Source organism: Siphateles boraxobius, unplaced genomic scaffold (assembly GCF_051911475.1).
Source record: "Siphateles boraxobius isolate OS27281-9 unplaced genomic scaffold, OSU_SipBor_1 8, whole genome shotgun sequence".
In the NCBI taxonomy this organism is placed as follows: Eukaryota; Metazoa; Chordata; class Actinopteri; order Cypriniformes; family Leuciscidae; genus Siphateles; species Siphateles boraxobius.
The window spans coordinates 13,216,578-13,236,202 of NW_027509208.1; the positions used below are offsets into that span (position 1 = coordinate 13,216,578).

At 42.3% G+C, this 19,625-nt stretch overlaps 1 protein-coding gene across 4 annotated transcripts in view; it reads left to right on the forward strand.

Annotated features, from left to right (window-relative positions):
* Window positions 1-19,625, forward strand: part of kcnh5a (potassium voltage-gated channel, subfamily H (eag-related), member 5a) — a 174,419-nt gene that overhangs the window by 52,703 nt on the left and 102,091 nt on the right. For all 4 annotated transcript variants that reach the window (XM_077220838.1, XM_077220836.1, XM_077220837.1 and 1 more), the window contains 2 exons: window positions 3,570-3,685; window positions 10,902-11,294. In XM_077220838.1, the coding sequence (XP_077076953.1) occupies window positions 3,570-3,685; window positions 10,902-11,294 (509 nt within the window). The remainder of the gene's footprint in view (window positions 1-3,569; window positions 3,686-10,901; window positions 11,295-19,625) is intronic.

The window sequence follows — 19,625 nt, forward strand, 5'->3', positions numbered from 1 at the left end:
GCATAAATTGAGAGTTAGCCAGTAGAAGTTGAAGCACTCAAAAAGGAAGAAACTGTGTTTATACAGTAGTTAGGTTCAGAGCTATATATATATATATATATATATATATATATATATACATACATACATGTATATATATATATATATATATATATATATATATATATATATATATATATATATATAAAACTGCATTCAGAATAAGTTTGTTCATGTGTTTCATTACCTTATTTGCTTAATTCCTTTAGTGAATTGGGAGGCAAAACAATGCATATACCATGTGCAAATAAATGCTGCTATCAGTGGGTGTGATTCTAAGTGAAATCTCCCTCTTCTCTGTGTTTCCTTGACTGTTGCATGTCTGCAGTCTAGCAGGCACAGTTTGCCACTCTTCTGACAGATGTGGTGCATTTGGGGAAACATATGCTCCATTGTAGTTTAGGTCTGATATTGTTCTATTAGGCTGTGATGGCCAAACCGAGACTTCTCTGAGGCTATGCCGTTTGGCCACTCGACACAGGCTACCCAGCGCCGTTTTTTCCCTGTGGAAGGACTATATCTGGAAGACGCCTAAGGTGTCCTGTGCAGTGACTCTTTGCCCTAAAACAGCCAGATGGCCTGAACCATTCATTGTTTTTTCTCCTTTTCTTCCTTCTGCCTGTGACATTTTTTTTGTCTCTTTCCTTTTCCCCTTTATATAGCGCTTTCTAAACTTTTTTTTACATCATCGTCACTATGACAATGGTACACTCTAAACCCTAAAACGGCCTTAAAAGAAAAAAAAATTACCGTATTTTCCGGACTATAAGTCGCTCCGGAGTATAAGACGCATCAGCCCAAAAATGCGCCATGACGAGGAAAAAAACATATAAGTCGCACTGGACTATAAGTCGCATTTATTTAGAAATTTATTTAACAAAATCCAAGACCAAGAAAAAGTTATTTAAACAGACTTTAATTCATTAAAACAGAAGGCATTTAAGTTATTCAGCTACACAATAGCACAAAGAACAACAGGCTGAATATGTGTCCGGTATGTTGTTAACGTAACACATCAAAAGTTAGCTACACAATAGCATAAAGAACATACCTGAGAGGCTGAATAGGATAAAATAAAATAAAATAACATAACAAGACAGCGAGTCCAACAGTTATCGGTAAAGCAATTTTACCAAGCTCCCGCGATCTTATTCCACATCACTGAAGTGTAGTGTGGAGCTGTAGTCTAGAGCGCATAGAGCGCTCTCTCGTGGCTGTAGACGGTAATGTCACCCCCAATTTCGGCAAATTATGCATTCACGTCATACCACAAATACATCAAAAACTCGCAAATAATAATCTGGGGCCGTCAGCGATCCTGTGACGAGTAAATCTTGGTAATTTTGATATATAAGTCGCACCTGACTATAAGTCACAGGACCAGCCAAGGTATGAAAAAAAGTGCGACTTATAGTCCGGAAAATACGGTAAACAACGTTTCATATCAAATACTATGCATTCAGTACATTAAAGGTACAATATGCAGGATTATTCGCCACCAGGGGTCGCTAACCTCTTACAATAACAAAGGCGTATATTGATGACGTATATTCCACATTAAGCTGAATTATGGATCTTGTCGTCAAGCTGATGGATCTTTTATAGATGAGTGAATACATTGATGTTTTTAGCATGCCTGTGGTATGAAGCAGGGCGCGATTGCTAGATGTATACCAGCTCCACACACAACGCGAGTCCCGCGGATATAAAGGAATAAGGACATTTCATTCTACCGAACTTCACGCAAGTGCTGAATTAATACTCACACGGGTCAGTTTATTAGACGAAATAAACTTGAGGTAACGCAGAGCTGTTTCACTTGCTCTAACAGTTACACTATCCCACTAAACTGCATTTGAGTGTGTTGAATGTTGCTAGTTAGGTTGTTTGTTGGCTGTATGAGACTAACTAAGCTAGATCAACATTAGAATAACATACAGATCATATTCTAACATTTCATCATGTTGAACTAAATAACATTGATTAGTTTTATGTACATTTGCTCACCTGTCTAATAAAGTACATGCAACACTCGCGTCTCTGTCAAGTCGAAGTTAGTCGTGGACGTGGAGCTCTCGGCATCTCGAAAGATGCTGATCTTCGTTTTAGTCCTTTTTTTGTCTCAAAGTCTGCTTGCCATTGTCCATAATGTTTGAATGTCATAATGTCTGTCGCCATGGTTACTATGGCAGTGCGAGGTCAAACCTGGCGGAAACCGAGGGTAACGCAGATATGACGTCATTGACTGGCGACTCCTCACCCCTGCTCACACGTCCCGTTTCTTTGGTTAAAATTGCAATTTTCTCACGATTTACAAATAGTTGGAAATATTTGGGATATTGTAAGTAATCAACTAAACAAAATATATAACATTGGCCTAGTGGTTTTTGGATATTTTACTGCAAAATTCTTACATATTGTACCTTTAAGTGACCCAGGGTTTTGTTTTATTAAAAGAAAAGGATGGATTGAGTACGACTTTTTGTGGTAAAAAAAACAACATTATTCCATAAATGCTTGACTTGTATTGATTGTGTTTAACTTGTAATGAATCCAGAAACTTCTTTTAACTTACATGTAGCCAGTTCGCTCTGACATAAATCTGTTCCCCCCTGAATTGGCTTGAACAGACCAGCGTGCTATTTTCATACATCCTACCAATAAGTGCACACGGCTGATTTCCTCTCCTTATCCCTTCACTGAGTTCATTGTTCATGTGGCCGTGCAGAAAGACTTCCCCTTTATGTCCCTGTTGTAATAAGAGAGAGTGGCTGCAAGAGCCCCGATGTGCTCAGACTTACTTTGGCACTGTATTGTTGTGTTTGTACATTCATGAGATGTGACTTAAATGGGTGACGCGCACTGTTATTAATGTTTTAACACATTTTAACCACCTTTTAAAAATGGTCCGTCCGTCGTGAAAGCAAAAAGAGCATGAATGAGATTAGTGGTAAAACATGGCAGTTACATTGGAACTCACTTTGTAATCACTTGTTAAAGATCTTCTTGTGCAATACTCAACTAACTCAACTGACTTTAGGGTTATTGGGCTCAAAAGAAAAAAACTTCCCATCAGTCTTTATTAATGAGAAAGCAATGACTTCAGAAGAGGCTCTCCATCGGATGCAACTTCTCCCTTCATGTCTCCAGCATGTCATGATGCTTTCATTTTAAAGTCATAAAGAAGCGTATGCCTTTGTGAAGATCCCCAAAGGTCTCAGCATGAATAGATGAGAAAATAGTTAGGCAGGTTAAGTTTGTGACGAGTTGATGGAATAGATTTAGAAATGGGACTTTATTTGGAACGAAGGGATGGGGAAGAACAATTTTCACTGGTGTCAGCAATTGAAGGAACCTCAGTGGAAATCAGCATGGGCCATTGCTTTTCGGTTGTGGAGCGTGGTGCCAGCAGCACTACTAGTTGTGTGGAAAAGTGTGATTGTGAGTAAAGTAAACAAAAAGGAAGGAAGAGAAGAGGCAAAAAAGTGTTACAAGTTGCTGATACACCATTTTGGTGCTATGTGTGGCAGGATGGACCAAGTTTGCCAGGCTGACCAGGGCATTAACCAATAGCCGGGGTACACTTCAGCAGCTCACGCCTATGAACAAGACTGAGGTCAGCCACAAGCATTCACGACTGGCAGAGGTGAGTGTCACGCAAAACAAAATTTCAACCTGTTGGGGACTTTACATTTACTTTTATACTGAGCTAATAACATTTTATGTCCCTTAACAATAAACTTGGCCTTTTTGCATTTTTATATTTTTATTAAAACTGCATTATGTTTTTTTTTTCTCGAGTGGGCAGGTTCTCTTACGAGAGGTTGTCTCGTATTGCGTAAGTTAAGCTTACGCTACGGGAAAGATTCATCTTCTCGAGATATTGAAGCCAAAAAATTATCCTTAATTTTGTATTCATTGTCAACGCATTGCAGCAGCTAGCAGACCTAGAGCAGGCCATCTCGCGTGCTCAATGGCTGCCCTGCGGGCAACTGCTGCAGCCTACCAGTGAGCCCGGCGTGACGTCACGCCCGATGAAGGGCGCCCCCGCCTTCATAGCGTCACAGCCCGCCAGAATGGGCGTGGCTTAGCGTATAAAAGTAGGGGCTGTAGGCTGACTTCCCTGATTTTTCGTCGCTTCAGCGAGCTCTTCGCATCGCTGGATCTGAGAGAAGCCACCGCCTCCGTCGAACAAACAAAACAGCCAGCTTAGGACAGCGCTGAGGAAGCCGGCCGTCTTCGCCACCTTCAGCCATCCGTGCGAGCTACGCTATCCGGCGACATATCCTTTTATCTCTGTATTCTGTGTTCTACACTTCCTAAAAGAGCAGCAAGACGTCTTTTTCAAGATGTCTCGCATTTCCTTTGGCTCGTGCAGAGCCGCTCAGCGTTGGAGACCGCCCATCTGCGCTCTCTGCCTGGGCCAGGAACACGTAGCCTCACCCTCTCGATGGAGGATGCGAGCACTGCTAGGAACTTCCGATGTCGACCCTGCGTGCTCGAATCGAAGTCTTTAACCACAGCGCCGCGCGGCTAGCTCTCTTTACGTTACAGGAGAGTTTCCCCGCCCTCGCGCCCCAGGCTGTTTTTTATACAGTTTTTTATGTTTTTTATACAGTTCTGCTCGACCAACGAGCATGCGGCTAGCTCTCTTTACGTTACAAGAGAGCAACCCCGCCCTCGCGTCCCCGTTCGCGCGTCATGCAGAGCCCTCTCGAGCTCTCTGCATGAACCGGACGGGCATCAACATACGCGACCTACTGGATGCGTGGTAAGAGCAGAAATTTTTATACAGTTCTGCTCGACCAACGAGCACGCGGCTAGCTCTCTTTACGTTACAAGAGAGCTACCCCGCCCTCGTGTCCCCATTCGTGCGTCATGCAGAGCCCTCTCGAGCTCTCTGCATGACCCGGACGGGCATCATCTGTGTCACATGTAGGTCCCGTGCCCACTACTTGTGCGCGCGCCCTCATACAAACACTGTTCCCAGTTCTGCTCGACCAATGAGCACGCGGCTAGCTCTCTTTACGTTACAAGAGAGCTACCCCGCCCTTGCGTCGCCGTTCGCGCGTCATGCAGAGCCCTCTCGAGCTCTCTGCATGACCCGGACGGGCATCAACATACGAGACGTACTGGATGCGTGGTAAGAGCTGAATTTTTTATACAGTTCTGCTCGACCAACGAGCACGCGGCTAGCTCTCTTTACGTTACAAGAGAGCAACCCGGCCCTCGCGTCCCCGTTCGCGCGTCATGCAGAGCCCTCTCGAGCTCTCTGCATGACCCGGACGGGCTTGCGCGCCGCCGTTGAAATGTCTCGCCCTGTCAGTCCCCTTAGATAAGGCTACTGCAGCGGCGTATTTGGCAGCCAACGAGCCGGCAATGCAACCCGCTCGCCTGCACACATCCGCCGTTCTCGCGGCGACCCAGAGAAATCTCAAGTGAGTATAATGTCTGGTTATCCGGCTCACGCAGTTGGTGTCTTGAGTGTAGAAAAGGTGCCCACATCTCGGTGTTCACCCTTACACACAAACACGATACCCCCGTGTCTCCCGCAGAGCCCACTCTCATAAAGCTGGCAAATGCCGCTCGAGTGCTAGATGTAGGAAACGTACCCACAACTCTGTGCTCACGCCTATTTTCTGCCCGCTCTGTCACACGGCCAGAACAGCCTCATACATGTCAGGTTAAGAATGTAAGTCTTACGCTTACTAACAGACACATCGCCTCCGAAAAGACGCGCGTGTCCCGCTGCGGCCGGACCGCCGTCAAAGTTTATTTCCCTGTCAGTCCCCTTCAAACAGGCTACTGCAGTGGTTCATTTAGCAGCCAACGAGCCGGTTTTTCACCCTCTCGCCTGCACACAAACGCCGTTTTCACGGCGACCCAGAGAAATCTCAAAAAGAGTATAATGTCTGGTCCGGCTCACGCCGTCGGTGTTTTAAGTGTAGTGAAAGTGCCCACGCCCCAGTGTTCACCCCTACACACAAGCACTTCGAATCTCGTGTCACTCACAGAGCACACTCTCATAAAGCACAGAAAAGCCGCTCGAGTGTTGAATGTAAGAAATGTGTCCACAGGTCTGTGCCCACTATCTGCCCGCTCTGTTACACGATCAAAAAAGCAGGTTATGAATGTAAGTCTCGTGCCCGCCAGAGAGCGTTCACGCTTGCTAACACAAACCTCCCCCCAGGCTTTGCCCGCGCGTTTAAGTGTTATCACAAAATGGAGGGCATTAATAAGACGCTCCCCATCCATTACGATCGGGGCGTCAAATACACTTGTAAGTCTCGTGCCCGCGCACACGCGCTCACGCTTACAGGAAGCTTTTCTGCCTGGAGCGCTGCTCGCGTGTCAAAAAGTGAAAAAAGAATGTTCCCCATCCCTTATGATTGGGACATCTCACATAAATCAGCCGGTTTCGGCTTTCAGCGTGCAGCCAATGCCCAGAACCGAGAGCACGCGCGCCGCGCTTTCGGCTCCGGTTCAGTTTCACAAGCCCGCAAATGGCGGCGATCTGAACCCGGAGGCCATTCGCCCCCTAGCGGCTCACATAGCTGCGTGGGAAACTATCCCAGGGATTTCAGAATGGGTGCTGAGCACAATAAAGCAGGGCTATACACTTCAATTCATTCGCCGTCCCACGCGCTTTCAAGCCTGGACCGCGACGATAGTGAATGCGGAAGAAGCACACCTACTTCACGCAGAAATAGCAAAGCTGCTGTGCAAAAGGGCTATAGAAAAGGTACCGCCTTCTCTGAGCGAGTCAGGTTTTTACAGCCGATATTTTCTCGTACCCAAGAAGGACGGGGCCTTCAGACCTATCCTAGATCTGAGACATTTGAACAAAGTGCTTGCGAAAAGACCGTTCAAAATGCTTACGACCAGGAAAATCATCGCACACGTTCGCCCGAGGGACTGGTTTATTTCTCTAGATCTGAAGGATGCCTATTTTCAGATTCAGATAATACCCCGTCACAGGCAATTTTTGAGATTCGCCTTCGACGGTCAGGTATATCAATACACTGTCCTGCCGTTCGGCCTGTCCCTAGCACCCCGTACATTTACGAAGTGCATGGACGTGGCGCTCGCCCCCCTGAGAAGTCAGGGGCTGCGAATAATGAACTATCTGGACGATTGGTTGATATTGGCACAGTCAGAGACAGAACTGCTATCTCACAGAACAGTGCTTCTCAGTCACTTGGAAAGCTTGGGTCTCACGGTCAACTGGACCAAGAGCTCATTACTGCCCAGCTAGTCAATTTCCTTTTTAGGAATAGAACTGGACTCGGTGACCATGACGGCTCGTTTATCGACACAGCGTGCGCGCCGTGTTCGCCACCTAGCCGCATCTTTCCAGAAGGGCAGCTTTCTCCCTTTGAAAACATTTCAGAGGCTGTTGGGGTGTATGGCATCAGCTGCAGCGGTGCTTCAACTGGGCCTACTACGCATGCGCCCGCTCCAATGCTGGTTGAATGCTCGCGCCTCCCGCCGAGCCTGAGTTTCTGGCGGACAGAAAATCAGAGTGACTCGGATCTGCATAGCGGCTCTGCAGCCCTGGTTAGTAGCCGACGGGTACCAGCAGGGAGTGATGATGGGAACCATCTCTTATCGGAAAGTCATTTCGACAGACGCGTCCAACTCGGGTTGGGGCGCGCTGTTCGAGGGCAGACCGGTCTTCGGCCAGTGGTCAGACCAAGAGAAGTGTTTTCACATAAACTGTCTGGAAATGATAGCGGTCGAGAACGCGCTGAGGCGCTTCCTCCCGTTCATACAGGACCAACATGTTCTTGTCCGCTCGGACAACATGTCTGTGGTATCCTATGTAAACCGTCAGGGCGGTGTCAGATCCAGAAATCTATGCAATCTGACGGAACGCCTCCTTATTTGGTCTCAGATGCACCTGCGTTCGCTGAGGGCGGCGCATGTGCCTGGCCTTTTGAGCGACGGCCCAGACAAACTGTCCAGGGACAATGTTCCCCTAGGGGAATGGTCCCTGCACCCCCAAACGGTTCAGAAGCTGTGGCGGCTATTCGGCAGAGCGGAAGTCGACCTATTTGTGTCAAAAAACGACGCTCAATGCCAGACGTTCTTCTCGAAGGACGAGGACGCGCTGGCCGAAGTTTGGCCCAGCCTCCCGCTATATGCTTTCCCTCCGATCTCTCTGTTACCACAGGTGATCAAGAGAATCAGGGAAACGCGCCACTCGGTGCTCCTCATAGCCCCGCGTTGGGAGAATCAGATTTGGTTCCCGGAACTAGCATGGCTGTCACTTACAGCTCCGTGGCCGATTCCGGTGAGGGCAGATCTCCTCTCTCAGGCTCGCGGCGCGATCTGGCGTCCCCATCCAGAGCGCTGGTCTCTGCACGCATGGTTGATCAACGGGTACTCGTTGCCCTGACAGAAGGAGTGATGAACACGATCACGCAACCTAGAGCTCCTTCCATAAGAAGGCTCTACGCTTCCTTAGAGGAGCTTGAAGGATGAACCCGCCGCGCCCCCCGTCGGTTCCTATGTAGGATCTTTCATTGGTACTCGAGGCCCTGAAAGCCTTTCCATTTGAACCACTAGACTCCGTGGGGTTGAAATATCTATCACTGGAAACCGTCTTTCTGACTGCACTGTCGTCAGTAAAACGTGTGGGGGACCTGCATGCGCTGTCTGTCAGCGCATCGTGTCTTGAGTTCGGGCCAAATGACTCTAAAGTCATCCTCAGACCTAGACATGGCTATGTTCCTAAAGTGATGGGCACTCCATTCAGAGCGCAAGTTATTTCGCTGTCAGCTCTGCCAGCATCTGACAGCGAAAGTGAGGTGAATCTCCTCTGCCCTGTCAGGGCGCTGAGATTTTACATTATGCGCTCCGCCTCCTTCAGGCGTTCAGAACAGCTTTTTGTTTCGTTTGGTGGGCGCACCAAGGGTCTCGCCTCCTCGAAACAGAGCCTGTCCAGATAGCAGCTGCTTATGCGTCAAAAGGTCTTTAATGCCCTCTGGGCATCAGGGCCCATTCCACGAGAGGCGTGGCCTCGTCGCCCGCGTGGTCCAGTGGGATTTCTATCCATGACATATGTGTAGCGGCAGGCTGGAGCTCTCCGTATACCTTTGTCAGGTTTTATAATCTAGAAGTTCCTGCCTTGCAGGCTAAACTTTTGTCAGTTTGAAGGAGAGGTGTATTCTGCCCAGATAATCCTGCTCAGATCACTCTCACGTGACTCAGCTCTCCTGGTTGAGCTGCACTAGTAGGGTGTATGCCATGTGCCTATACAGACCGGCGCGCTGCTCTGTATTCCCTATGTGTGCTTATGTACAAGTGATGGCCCGCGTAGCTGGCCACCTTATTTTTTGCACTTATGGGGTTCCCCTGAAAGTTCGGGGTGCGCACGGCGTTGACAAAGTGTTCCTGTAGTGTAAGGTAAACTTACGCAATACGAGAGAACCTCTCGTAAGAGAACTATACTCGGTTACTAACGTAACCTCGGTTCTCTCTAGAGAGGGAACGAGTATTGGGTAACCGGCCGTGCTCGCGCCACGAGCGACTTCGCTTCAGTCGACGAAAAACCAGGGAAGTCAGCCTACTTTTATACACTAAGCCACGCCCATTCTGGCGGGCTGTGACGCTATGAAGGCGTGGGCGCCCTTCATTGGGCGTGACGTCACGCCGGGCTCACTGGTAGGCTGCAGCATTTGCCCGCAGGGCAGCCAATGAGCACGCAAGATGGCCTGCTCTAGGTCTGCTAGCTGCTGCACTGCGTTGACAATTTTTTATCCTTAAAAATTAAGGATAATTTTTTGGCTTCAATATCTCGAGAAGATGAATCCCTAGAAAGAACCGAGGTTACGTTAGTAACCGTGTATCGTTTTATGGCCAATTTTCATTACTTTTTGGAGACATCTGGGCCTCACAATGTTGGAAAAACCTGACCCACACACATATAATATATATGCACATACAAAAAGGTCAGCTGTCTTTGTCTTCAGTCCCACATTGCAGAAATAAAGTCTGACTTCATTTCCAGACAAATGATTGTTGACTCAGCTGTCCAATAGCTGCTGACGTAAGCTTTATGTCTCTAAAACTTGGGTGAACTTCCCTTACATGAAAGGCCTTTTAATTCATGAGTTACAGTATAGTATATATTCCTTACAGTGCATAATTTTGACAGTGAAAAGGCAAGCTTAGACCAGCATGATTTCTTTTTGTATTGATTTTGCTGCACTGCAAAAAAAAAAAAAAAAAAAAAAACAATTTCCACCAACAGGCGATAATATTCTGTTTATTGTAGTCATGCACTGCAGTTTGTTGTCTGCCACTTTAAATGCTCAAACTCTTTTAAGCTGTGTGATTGGCTGATTGGCTGTTGGATCCATGTCAATGTTCATCAGCTGGAAAAATGTTCTTAAAGTGATTCCAAAGATATCATTATTCTGTGTCGTTATAGTTGTGGTGTTGATATAACTATTACTTTATAGTTTATAGTAATCTTATAGTGATTGTCACCATCCTTGGTCTAAACAGGCCTTCATGGTTAAATCACCAAAAAAAGTATGCAAATAAATGCATCTTGTTTTAAGGATGTTTGCATGTTTACTTAAAAACAAGGCAAAAATACTGAGGAAAAAATCCAGGTCGTCCCGCATAGCATGATATAAACCAGCAAAACTGGATGACTTATTTTTTTAGCAAAGCTGGTTGATAAAGGTAGGCTTTAGTCAAGCAGTTAAGAAACCATATGGTGACACCAGAACATTAAAATTCCATTCAAATCATATGCTGGTGACTAAAAATCTCAACGTCTGACCCCTTTTTCATCTCTCTCTCTCTCTCTCATTTTTTTGATTAACTCATTCAGTTTCTGTCTCATTCAGGCTCTTCAGCTGGGCTCTGACATCCTCCCTCAATACAAACAAGAGGCTCCTAAAACTCCACCTCACATTATATTGCACTACTGCACCTTTAAGACCACTTGGGACTGGGTCATCCTCATCCTCACCTTCTACACAGCCATCATGGTGCCATATAATGTGTCATTTAAGACCAAACAGAACAACCTGGTGTGGTTGGTACTGGACAGCGTTGTGGATGTCATCTTCCTAGTGGATATTGTGTTGAACTTTCATACAACTTTTGTGGGACCTGGAGGAGAGGTCATATCCGACCCAAAGCTCATACGTATGAACTACTTGAAGACCTGGTTTGTCATAGACCTGCTGTCTTGCCTGCCCTATGACATCATTAATGCCTTTGAAAACGTAGATGAGGTAAGCACATTATTTTGTAAAGCAATATTAATTGATCATTTAAATACAAATATTAATAATAATAATAATCACGCACGCACACACACACACACACGCACGCGCACGCGGACGCGCGCACACGCACACGCACACACACACACACACACGCACACGCACACACACACACACACACACACACACACACACACACACACACACACACACACACACACACACACACACACACACATACACACACACACACACACACACACACACGCAAAATTTATCAAATTTATCAAAAGTGACAGTAAAACTTAAAAAAACATTTTTAAATCAATGCTGTTCTTTTGAACTTTGCTTTAATGAATGTTAATAATTTTTTTTATCATGGTTTCGACAAAAATATTAAGCAGCACCACTGTTTTCACCATTGATAATAATAAGAAATGTTTCTTGAGCACCAAACCAACATATTTAAATGATTTGACAACATTGACATAATTTTGTCTTATGTAACAAATCATTCAAAGGAATCATTAAAGGTATTGTAGGTAGAAATCCCCAAAAATACTTTTTCCAAATTTGTTTAAACTGTCTTTATATATCAATGCATAATTAAAATGTAAGTACTCTGGAAAAGAAATTATAAAAATCGAGTTTCTGTAGTTCTCTCAGGACTGTAATAAACACAGCTCATTATTCCATTCGGGACGAAAGAAATGATTGGCTGAGGCGACTGTCACTCTCCCTCGCTACCATGGATACCACCTCTGCTGATACATGAGCAATGCGCGCACCCGTTTGAAGCGGCACGGAAGCTAGTAATAACAATTATGGCAGAGAAAGAACAGTCAAAATTCTCAGTAACGTTACCTGCATATAGAGGCAGCGAAGTCAAACAAGTTAAAAAAAGGAAGAAAGTATTTGAATATCGTCAATAAAGTCAATATCGGCGTGGCTTTCCAGCGGTGGCGACAACTGAGTGATCTCAAGGGACTGAAAAGTGACTCCATGATGGCTTTATTTCTGCTGGAAAGGTAATCTTGCTGTTTCCATTTTGATGGCATTTATTTTTTCATGAAGCATGTATCACTAGCACACGTAGCTACATAATATAGCTACCTAACGCTACGTAGCATAACAAACGGTACTGGCTTAGCTATGACAGTTAACTTTGGTGTCGACTGGTATAACGTTACTGTTAGTGAGCCAGGGTTGAGACGATAAATAAGCAATAGGCCTATCTGCAGTTGAAAGCTGTTTTGTTTAATTTCGCCAAATCTAACTTTAGGTTAAAAAGTTTAAGGGATCTATTTTTATACCTAGCTTTACCCTCTGCCTAAACTTTGTTCCTATTTTCAACGTGAACTCTACCTGCTCCGTTTTTGCACGTTTGGTTTGTTGTTATATGCTGTACATATGTTTACCTATGTCTTTATGTTGTATCTTTATGTGCTATAAAATATATGTTGTGTGTGTGTGTGTTATATTATCTTGGGTCTGCTATGCAGTTGTGAGAAGGTGTTTGAGTGTGTTACTCAGTTTATCTGTAAACAATCTTAAGTTATGAATCTTATAAATTCACCTACATCATAGTGTAACTGATAGTAACGGCAAACGTGTATCAATGAAGGTATTTATAGCTTTGCCTTATATTGAGTTTGATTCCGTTACGAGCTAGTAAAATATTTTAAACTTTACCAGTACCGATATGCGAGCTTGATAGTGAGTACTAACAGCCATGTTAATTGTTTATATTCATACTGATAAAGTTAGTTATTTTATTAATTGTGATTCTGACATTATGTCACTACATCTGGTAAAGCTGGTAAATAGTCCACTCATTTTATGAAAAAAGGTTGAACAAATTGCAACAGATGCAAACTCAACTGATTTTGTATCCTCAATATGTCCTGAGTAAGGAAAAAAAAAGCCCCGAAGAATCCCATTAGGGGAAAGTTTCGAAAAAGACCCAAATATAGCCTATTCATTCGCCTATTCATTCTCTTTCTCACGTGAATAGGGTAAAAATTGTAACCTTTAAATCACCATGAGTTGATTACTTACATCAAGACAAACAAAAAATGTATTACAAGTTTTTTGAAATTGTTTGTTAACATGGACAAACGGTGCATAATTTAATCACATATGTGCTAATTTGCATAAATACCACAATTTGTTCAAGGTTGACCCCCATTTTAGCTTAAAATGACTCGACTAAAACGCGTCCGAATCTTCCAGCTGATCGAACGGCCGGGATCGCGCGTTCATTTGTATTGGGGGCGTGGCTTTGGAAGGAGCCGAGAAGAGAGGGGGTGGGAGTTAATGGAATAATGAGCTGTGTTTATTGCAGTCCTGAGAGGACTACAGACACTCGATTTTTATCATTTCTTTTCCAGAGTACTTACATTTTAATTATGCATTGATATATAAAGACAGTTTAAACAACTTTGGACAAAAAGTATTTTTGTGGATTTCTACCTACAATACCTTTAATGGAACTGTTAAGGAATATTTAAGAGTAATCTGAATCGTTACCAGAAAAGTTAAATTCCTTATTATTCCCATAGTGTATATACTCTGATTCACACTTGTTTGGAGAGAATGTATGAATTATGTGATTCTGTTTCATCCGCATAAATTTGCTTTTATGTGTTGGTCTCTGCTGTGATAATGACTTAACTAAATACTTTAGCAACTTGAATGATGATTTACCTTTAAGACTTTGAAACAATTTACTCTGTGCATTATGTCTTTCGTCCAAATTACTGCCAAACTAAAATCTTTTGTTTACAGTTTATTTGATCAGATGTAACATGTCTGATTGTTCTCATATGACCAATTATGGTCAATAATCTTTCATCTTCTTTGCTTTTATTAGCTTTGGTCTCATGTGAATGAAGTATTGCAATCAAGTTTTCTGTGCTCAGCTCTTGTGCTTGCATTATAATTGATCCTCCTCCATGGTACTAAAGTTGGTTATTATTTATATATGGTTCTTGTTTGTGGTAATTACTGTTTGCACAGGACTTCTCCAGCATACATTTCCATCTCTTACTGAGAAGAAACAAATTCAGCTTATTGTTCTTCTGTCTTTCACTTGCACAAGCGGTGCTGCTGAATGCGTGCTTTTGTGCATGTCAGTAATGCTTTATTTTTCTCACCGAATGGGATTAGGGTTTTAGTGGACTCCTCCTCAACATTTCTAGTGGCTGAAGCTCTGACATGAAAACTATATCCATTATTGCCATCTCTTTCCATGTCAGTGGCTGCTTACTGTACAGGGTATTAGCCTACCCACTCAGACAGTTCAGTGATTAGTGAGCTGGTTGAATCCTGGAGTCTGAAGATATTTTGAGAAATGCTTTTAGTGATTTATGTTTTGTTCATATAATTGAATGCTTTGAATGGAATGGAAATATTAAATGGGTTTGGTTACCGACTTTCTTCAAAATATCATCTTTTGTGTTCCGCAGAAGAAAGAAAGGCATACAGGTTTGAAAAGACATGAGTGATTAAATTATGATCTTTCCCTTTACATGTTCTTGTAGTAAATTATAGTGTAGTACTGTTCCTGGATAAACTACACCTGTGTTTTGAGTGTAAAGCACTTCCACTGCTCTTTTTGTACTTCTGTGTATTTAGAGTTCTACTTGAGGATCTGCTGGAGATTTTTATCTGTCCTGTCTAGAGGGATCAGTCCAGCTAATATTAGAGTGCTGAGAAGGAAGTGATCATCCGAAAAACTTTAAATGGGCGTCCTAATGGCTGTAGGTTGAATTGGGTGACTGTGGACATTCAGAATAAAATATGATTCTCCTTTAAGCTTCTTTTCATTATTCATCGCCATATGCATGGTATGATATATTTATCCAATAAAATACCTATTTGGCTTCCTACTGGTTGCCCAGGCAACAGGCATCCTCTCCCATTGTGGTGATGTTGTTGGAATGCATTAGTCTCTGCATCATTGGAACACAATGAAGTCCCAAAACTGCCATGATCTCAGTGAAGTGTTCCTGTGTCATCTGGGACTGAGCAGACACTGCTCTGTCACTCTTGATATGATTGAAATCTGCATGTACAGGCTGAGTTCAGCTAAGGTTACATCTCAAATACTTGGTCTGAAATAGGGGAGATTAAACGTTTGTTTTGTGCGGCTGCTTTATTTCCTTAGCTTAGTGATAATTCTGTGATCAAGCGCAACTCATATTACACTTTTAGTGAGATGGTATTGGACTATACAGCGGGAATGTTTTGGGTGTTATGTTTAATAGGTTTTGGGATTTTTTTAGTTTACCATAATTTTAGGAATATAATGAATTCCAAAGAAATATACTTAATCTTAAAATTAAACAAAAGTATGTATGTTGTAATCTTTGGAGTGGAAGATGTTGTTGAATAATAATTTTCCATAAATGTACTGTGTTTGCAAGGTTCAGAGTCCATGCTATTTGTACACCTTACGTCATTATCTTGTCAAAAAACAGCCACCAGTTATTACAGTTTTTTTTCGATTGCTAAACGACAGTGAGCACAACTGGAGCTACATGTGCAAAACTCTAACTACAGTCTGCACAGCAGCAGTTCATGTGGACCAACCTCCAGTTCGTTTTTCATTGCTTGAACACAGTCTTCAAAACTCTACACACTTATCCCATGACTTTAATCACAACCTGCACAACACTGTGGATTTGCAGCACTTTGTTCAAATGCTAACACACTGCTGTCAAAACTGTGAACCACACATTCAAAACAGAATAGATTTCAGCCTTGTGCCTTTCAAACACGGCTGATTGCAATTTCAGCTGAAAGGCTGTCTTGTTTGTTATTTGTTCGAATTACAGTATGTACTTTTAGTTTCTACCTTTTTTTTGTCATTACTGTAATTCCGTAAATTACTACATATGATCTACATATGATTACTACATACTGCATATTAACGCACCAGTGGGGCTCGACAGCCTTAGTCAAACGGGTTGGCGCGTATGGTTGGGTTGCGGAGAGATTGTGAGATTGTGGTTAGGTCTCAGCAGCAAGAGGGAAGTAGAGGTCAGTAAGCTGGGCTGAGTTGAGTGGGGGACGGAGGGGGGTGACTCTGGGACGCCGGAGTCACTGTCGAGCCCTCTTGAGGTGTCGTGGGCTTGTCGACGAAACACTGAGGACGGAAGGTGCCCACTTGAAGACCCTAGAGATGTCCCCTACTCAGCTCAATCCAGACGGTTGTCATGGGGGGACCGCACTGTGGTTGCAGCCGTTGTGTGTGCTGACGCGTGTTAACACTAGACAGAAGGAGATTTACATCACCATATGGAAAGAAGCGTAAATGGATGTAGAAGCATAGGTTACTGTAAAGCTATGTCTTAGTTGGTGCTTATCTTGGCGAAAGCCGAGTACAAATCAGCATAAAGTTTTAACATCTACTCTCGTGTAATGGAAATCTACAGACTATTGAAGCAAACTGCTAATTTTCATTTACCTTAAAGAATTGGGTAACACTTTATATTACGACCCGCAATTGCGTAAGTAAACCGAAATTACGGTTTACGTTTCTGTAATTATAGTGTACTTCCGTGTAGGTATAAGGGAACGCTATGTTAAGTTTTGCGTAATAAAGGGGTAACAAGCAGATATACAACCTGCAAAGAACTTCGTAAGTAAACCAAAATTATGGTGTACGTTTCGGTAATTATAGTGTACCTCCGTGTAGGTATAAGGGATCAATATGTTAAGTTTTGGGTAATAAAGGGGTACAACCAGATATACAAGCAAATTATTTATAATTTAATTATTTTAAAACTAACAGGTACCTATTCTGTTAATATATTCCAGGAAATAGGAATGATAAATGCGTCAGTGTACAAAGTCATTTGCGCCGGGTGCAAGATAGGGCCCTATAATTACAGAAACGTACACCATAATTTCGGTTTACTTACGCAGTTGTTTGCGGGTCGTAATATAAAGTGTTACCAAGAATTGTTATGTTCTAAAAAATTAAATAAATCATGTGAAAGAATGTCACTCTTTTCTTTGAAGAAAATATTACTTTGTATGAAGTCACTGAAATTGTTCAAACTGTAAAGATGAAAAGTTTGTATTTTCTGTATTGGTGTTTGATGCCAGTGTTTTTACTCTCAGTGAGTTCTGAGTGATAGTGTGTTTTCTTAGTGAGGGTTGTGCATAGTGTTTGGCTGCACTGAGCCTGTTTTGAGCCATGTGTTACGAGTTGTGTTGCTTGGAATGAGTTTTGCAGGTGATGTGAACTGTTGAGCTCAGGTGACTGTTGGTAGTGCAGACTCTAGTTAGAGTTTTGCACATGTAGCTCCAGTTGTGCTTACTGTCATTTAGCAATCGAAAAAAACTGTAAAAGGTTATGATTTGAGCGTTAAACCCCTGCCCCAGAAACCAATAAGCTGATGTGAAAACTTGTAATGCAATATTAAAGACTTTTTAAATTTTGTTTCATTGAGCAATATAGCAACTCAATACTGCAAAAAATGGTTTCTTGACAGTGGCGCCTCCAGAAATTTTTCATAGGGGTGGCCAGATGGGGCCACTTAAAATCTTGGGGTGGCACACCAAAACTATAAACCATAATTTCAGAATTGTATTCTACTGTTGTAGTAAACCGGCCTGTAGAAAACTATCAGAAAGACTTAAGGAAACTCCTACTGATATACTTTGGTTTATTGTGTTATATTTAATGTTACTAATGATATTAGTAGGGCCCTACTAATACATATTATATTATATATAATGATATATATTATATAGATATGATATATATAAGGGCCCTCGCCCAGTGGCAAATTTCCAGATACTTACATAATTTTGGTGAATTTAATCCTTTTTAAGTTATTATTTTGCAGTGTAAGATTACAGTTAACACCTTTAAATATTACACAAATGTATTATGATTTTTTAATAAACTTAATGAGTGTATAAATTATAAAGTATAAAGTAATTCTTGAAAAAATCTGCACAGTAATTTTATAAAATCTAAATATGTTAATAAAAACAAATTACTGTTAGTTCTCTTAAAAAATTCAATCAGGCAATCATACATTTCACAATTTTATATTTATATATTAATGTCAAGAATTCAGAAGTGCATATATAGCCTACACTACAAAGAAATAATATACAATTAAATTATGCTTATTTTAAATGTATTGAGCAGGCTAGGTATAACTAAATATATTGGCTTTTAATAATATTTCAGTGCGCAACCCCATGATAACATGAAAAACAGAGCGCACACATGCGCATCGCGGGGTGCAGAAATGATGGGTAACACTTTACAATAATAGTACATTACTTCAGCGCTGCGCTGCATAAGTGCGCATTTAAAAGTTCACGTCCCAAAGCGAAGAAATGTCGAGCGCACAAATCCTAGTGCGATTTGTTCCTTTGTTTCACAGTTTTAAATTCCAGTTATTGTGTGTTTGATGCCGATTCATAGTCCTTGTGATGTGATCTAACAAGCACACGGTAGTGAGTCGTTTAAAAACAGCAACAAACTCCACCAAAATAAAGTAATTTTTTATGCAAATCTACAGCCTTTTATCTACAGATCATGCATTATAATGTAAATATATCATATTGGAGAGAGTTTTACCGTGCATCCAAGAGGCGTGCGCTGTTTGAATATGAATGGAGAATGATTGACAGCCGCAGAGGAGGGAAAACGAGTTTCCGTATACTTTAATGATGTAAATAGACTTCTGTCCCTCACATTAAGCTGTGGAATGACTTCAGATGACTTTGCCACGGCCACCCCCTGGTAGCGCCACTGTTTCTTGATAAGAAGATTTATTTGAACCTATGATGCTGTAAATAACCATTTAAGAACCTTTATTATTAATAGTGTGATGAGATGATCTCTGTCTGAGACAGCTTTAGATTAAGTTTTAATAAAGAAGGAAACAGATCAAGATAGATAATTAAAAGGATAGAGAACAGAGGAGAAATAGAATAAAGCAATAAGCCCCGCGGAGCCGTGATTTACAGTGAATTTAGAATAGCTAGGGGGCGTTATTAGGCAAAAGTTTTAATAAATCGTTACTCCATGAAAATATTCATTTTAGTATTTATTTTATTCATAAAATAAACACCAGCAACAAAAAATATGACGTTATAACACATTTATTCCTCCGCCAAGCAATGTAGTTCCAAATAGGTTGCCAAGCAACACATGCAGCAACCGGCAGCAACAAAAAATCACAAACGGCAGTTGCGCAGTAATACTAATGTAATGTGGTCACAGGTGTATGTTTGTTGAGTAATTTACAACGGCTTCTAACTCAACCAATCAGAATCAAGGACCAGAGCTATCCCTTTTATAAAATT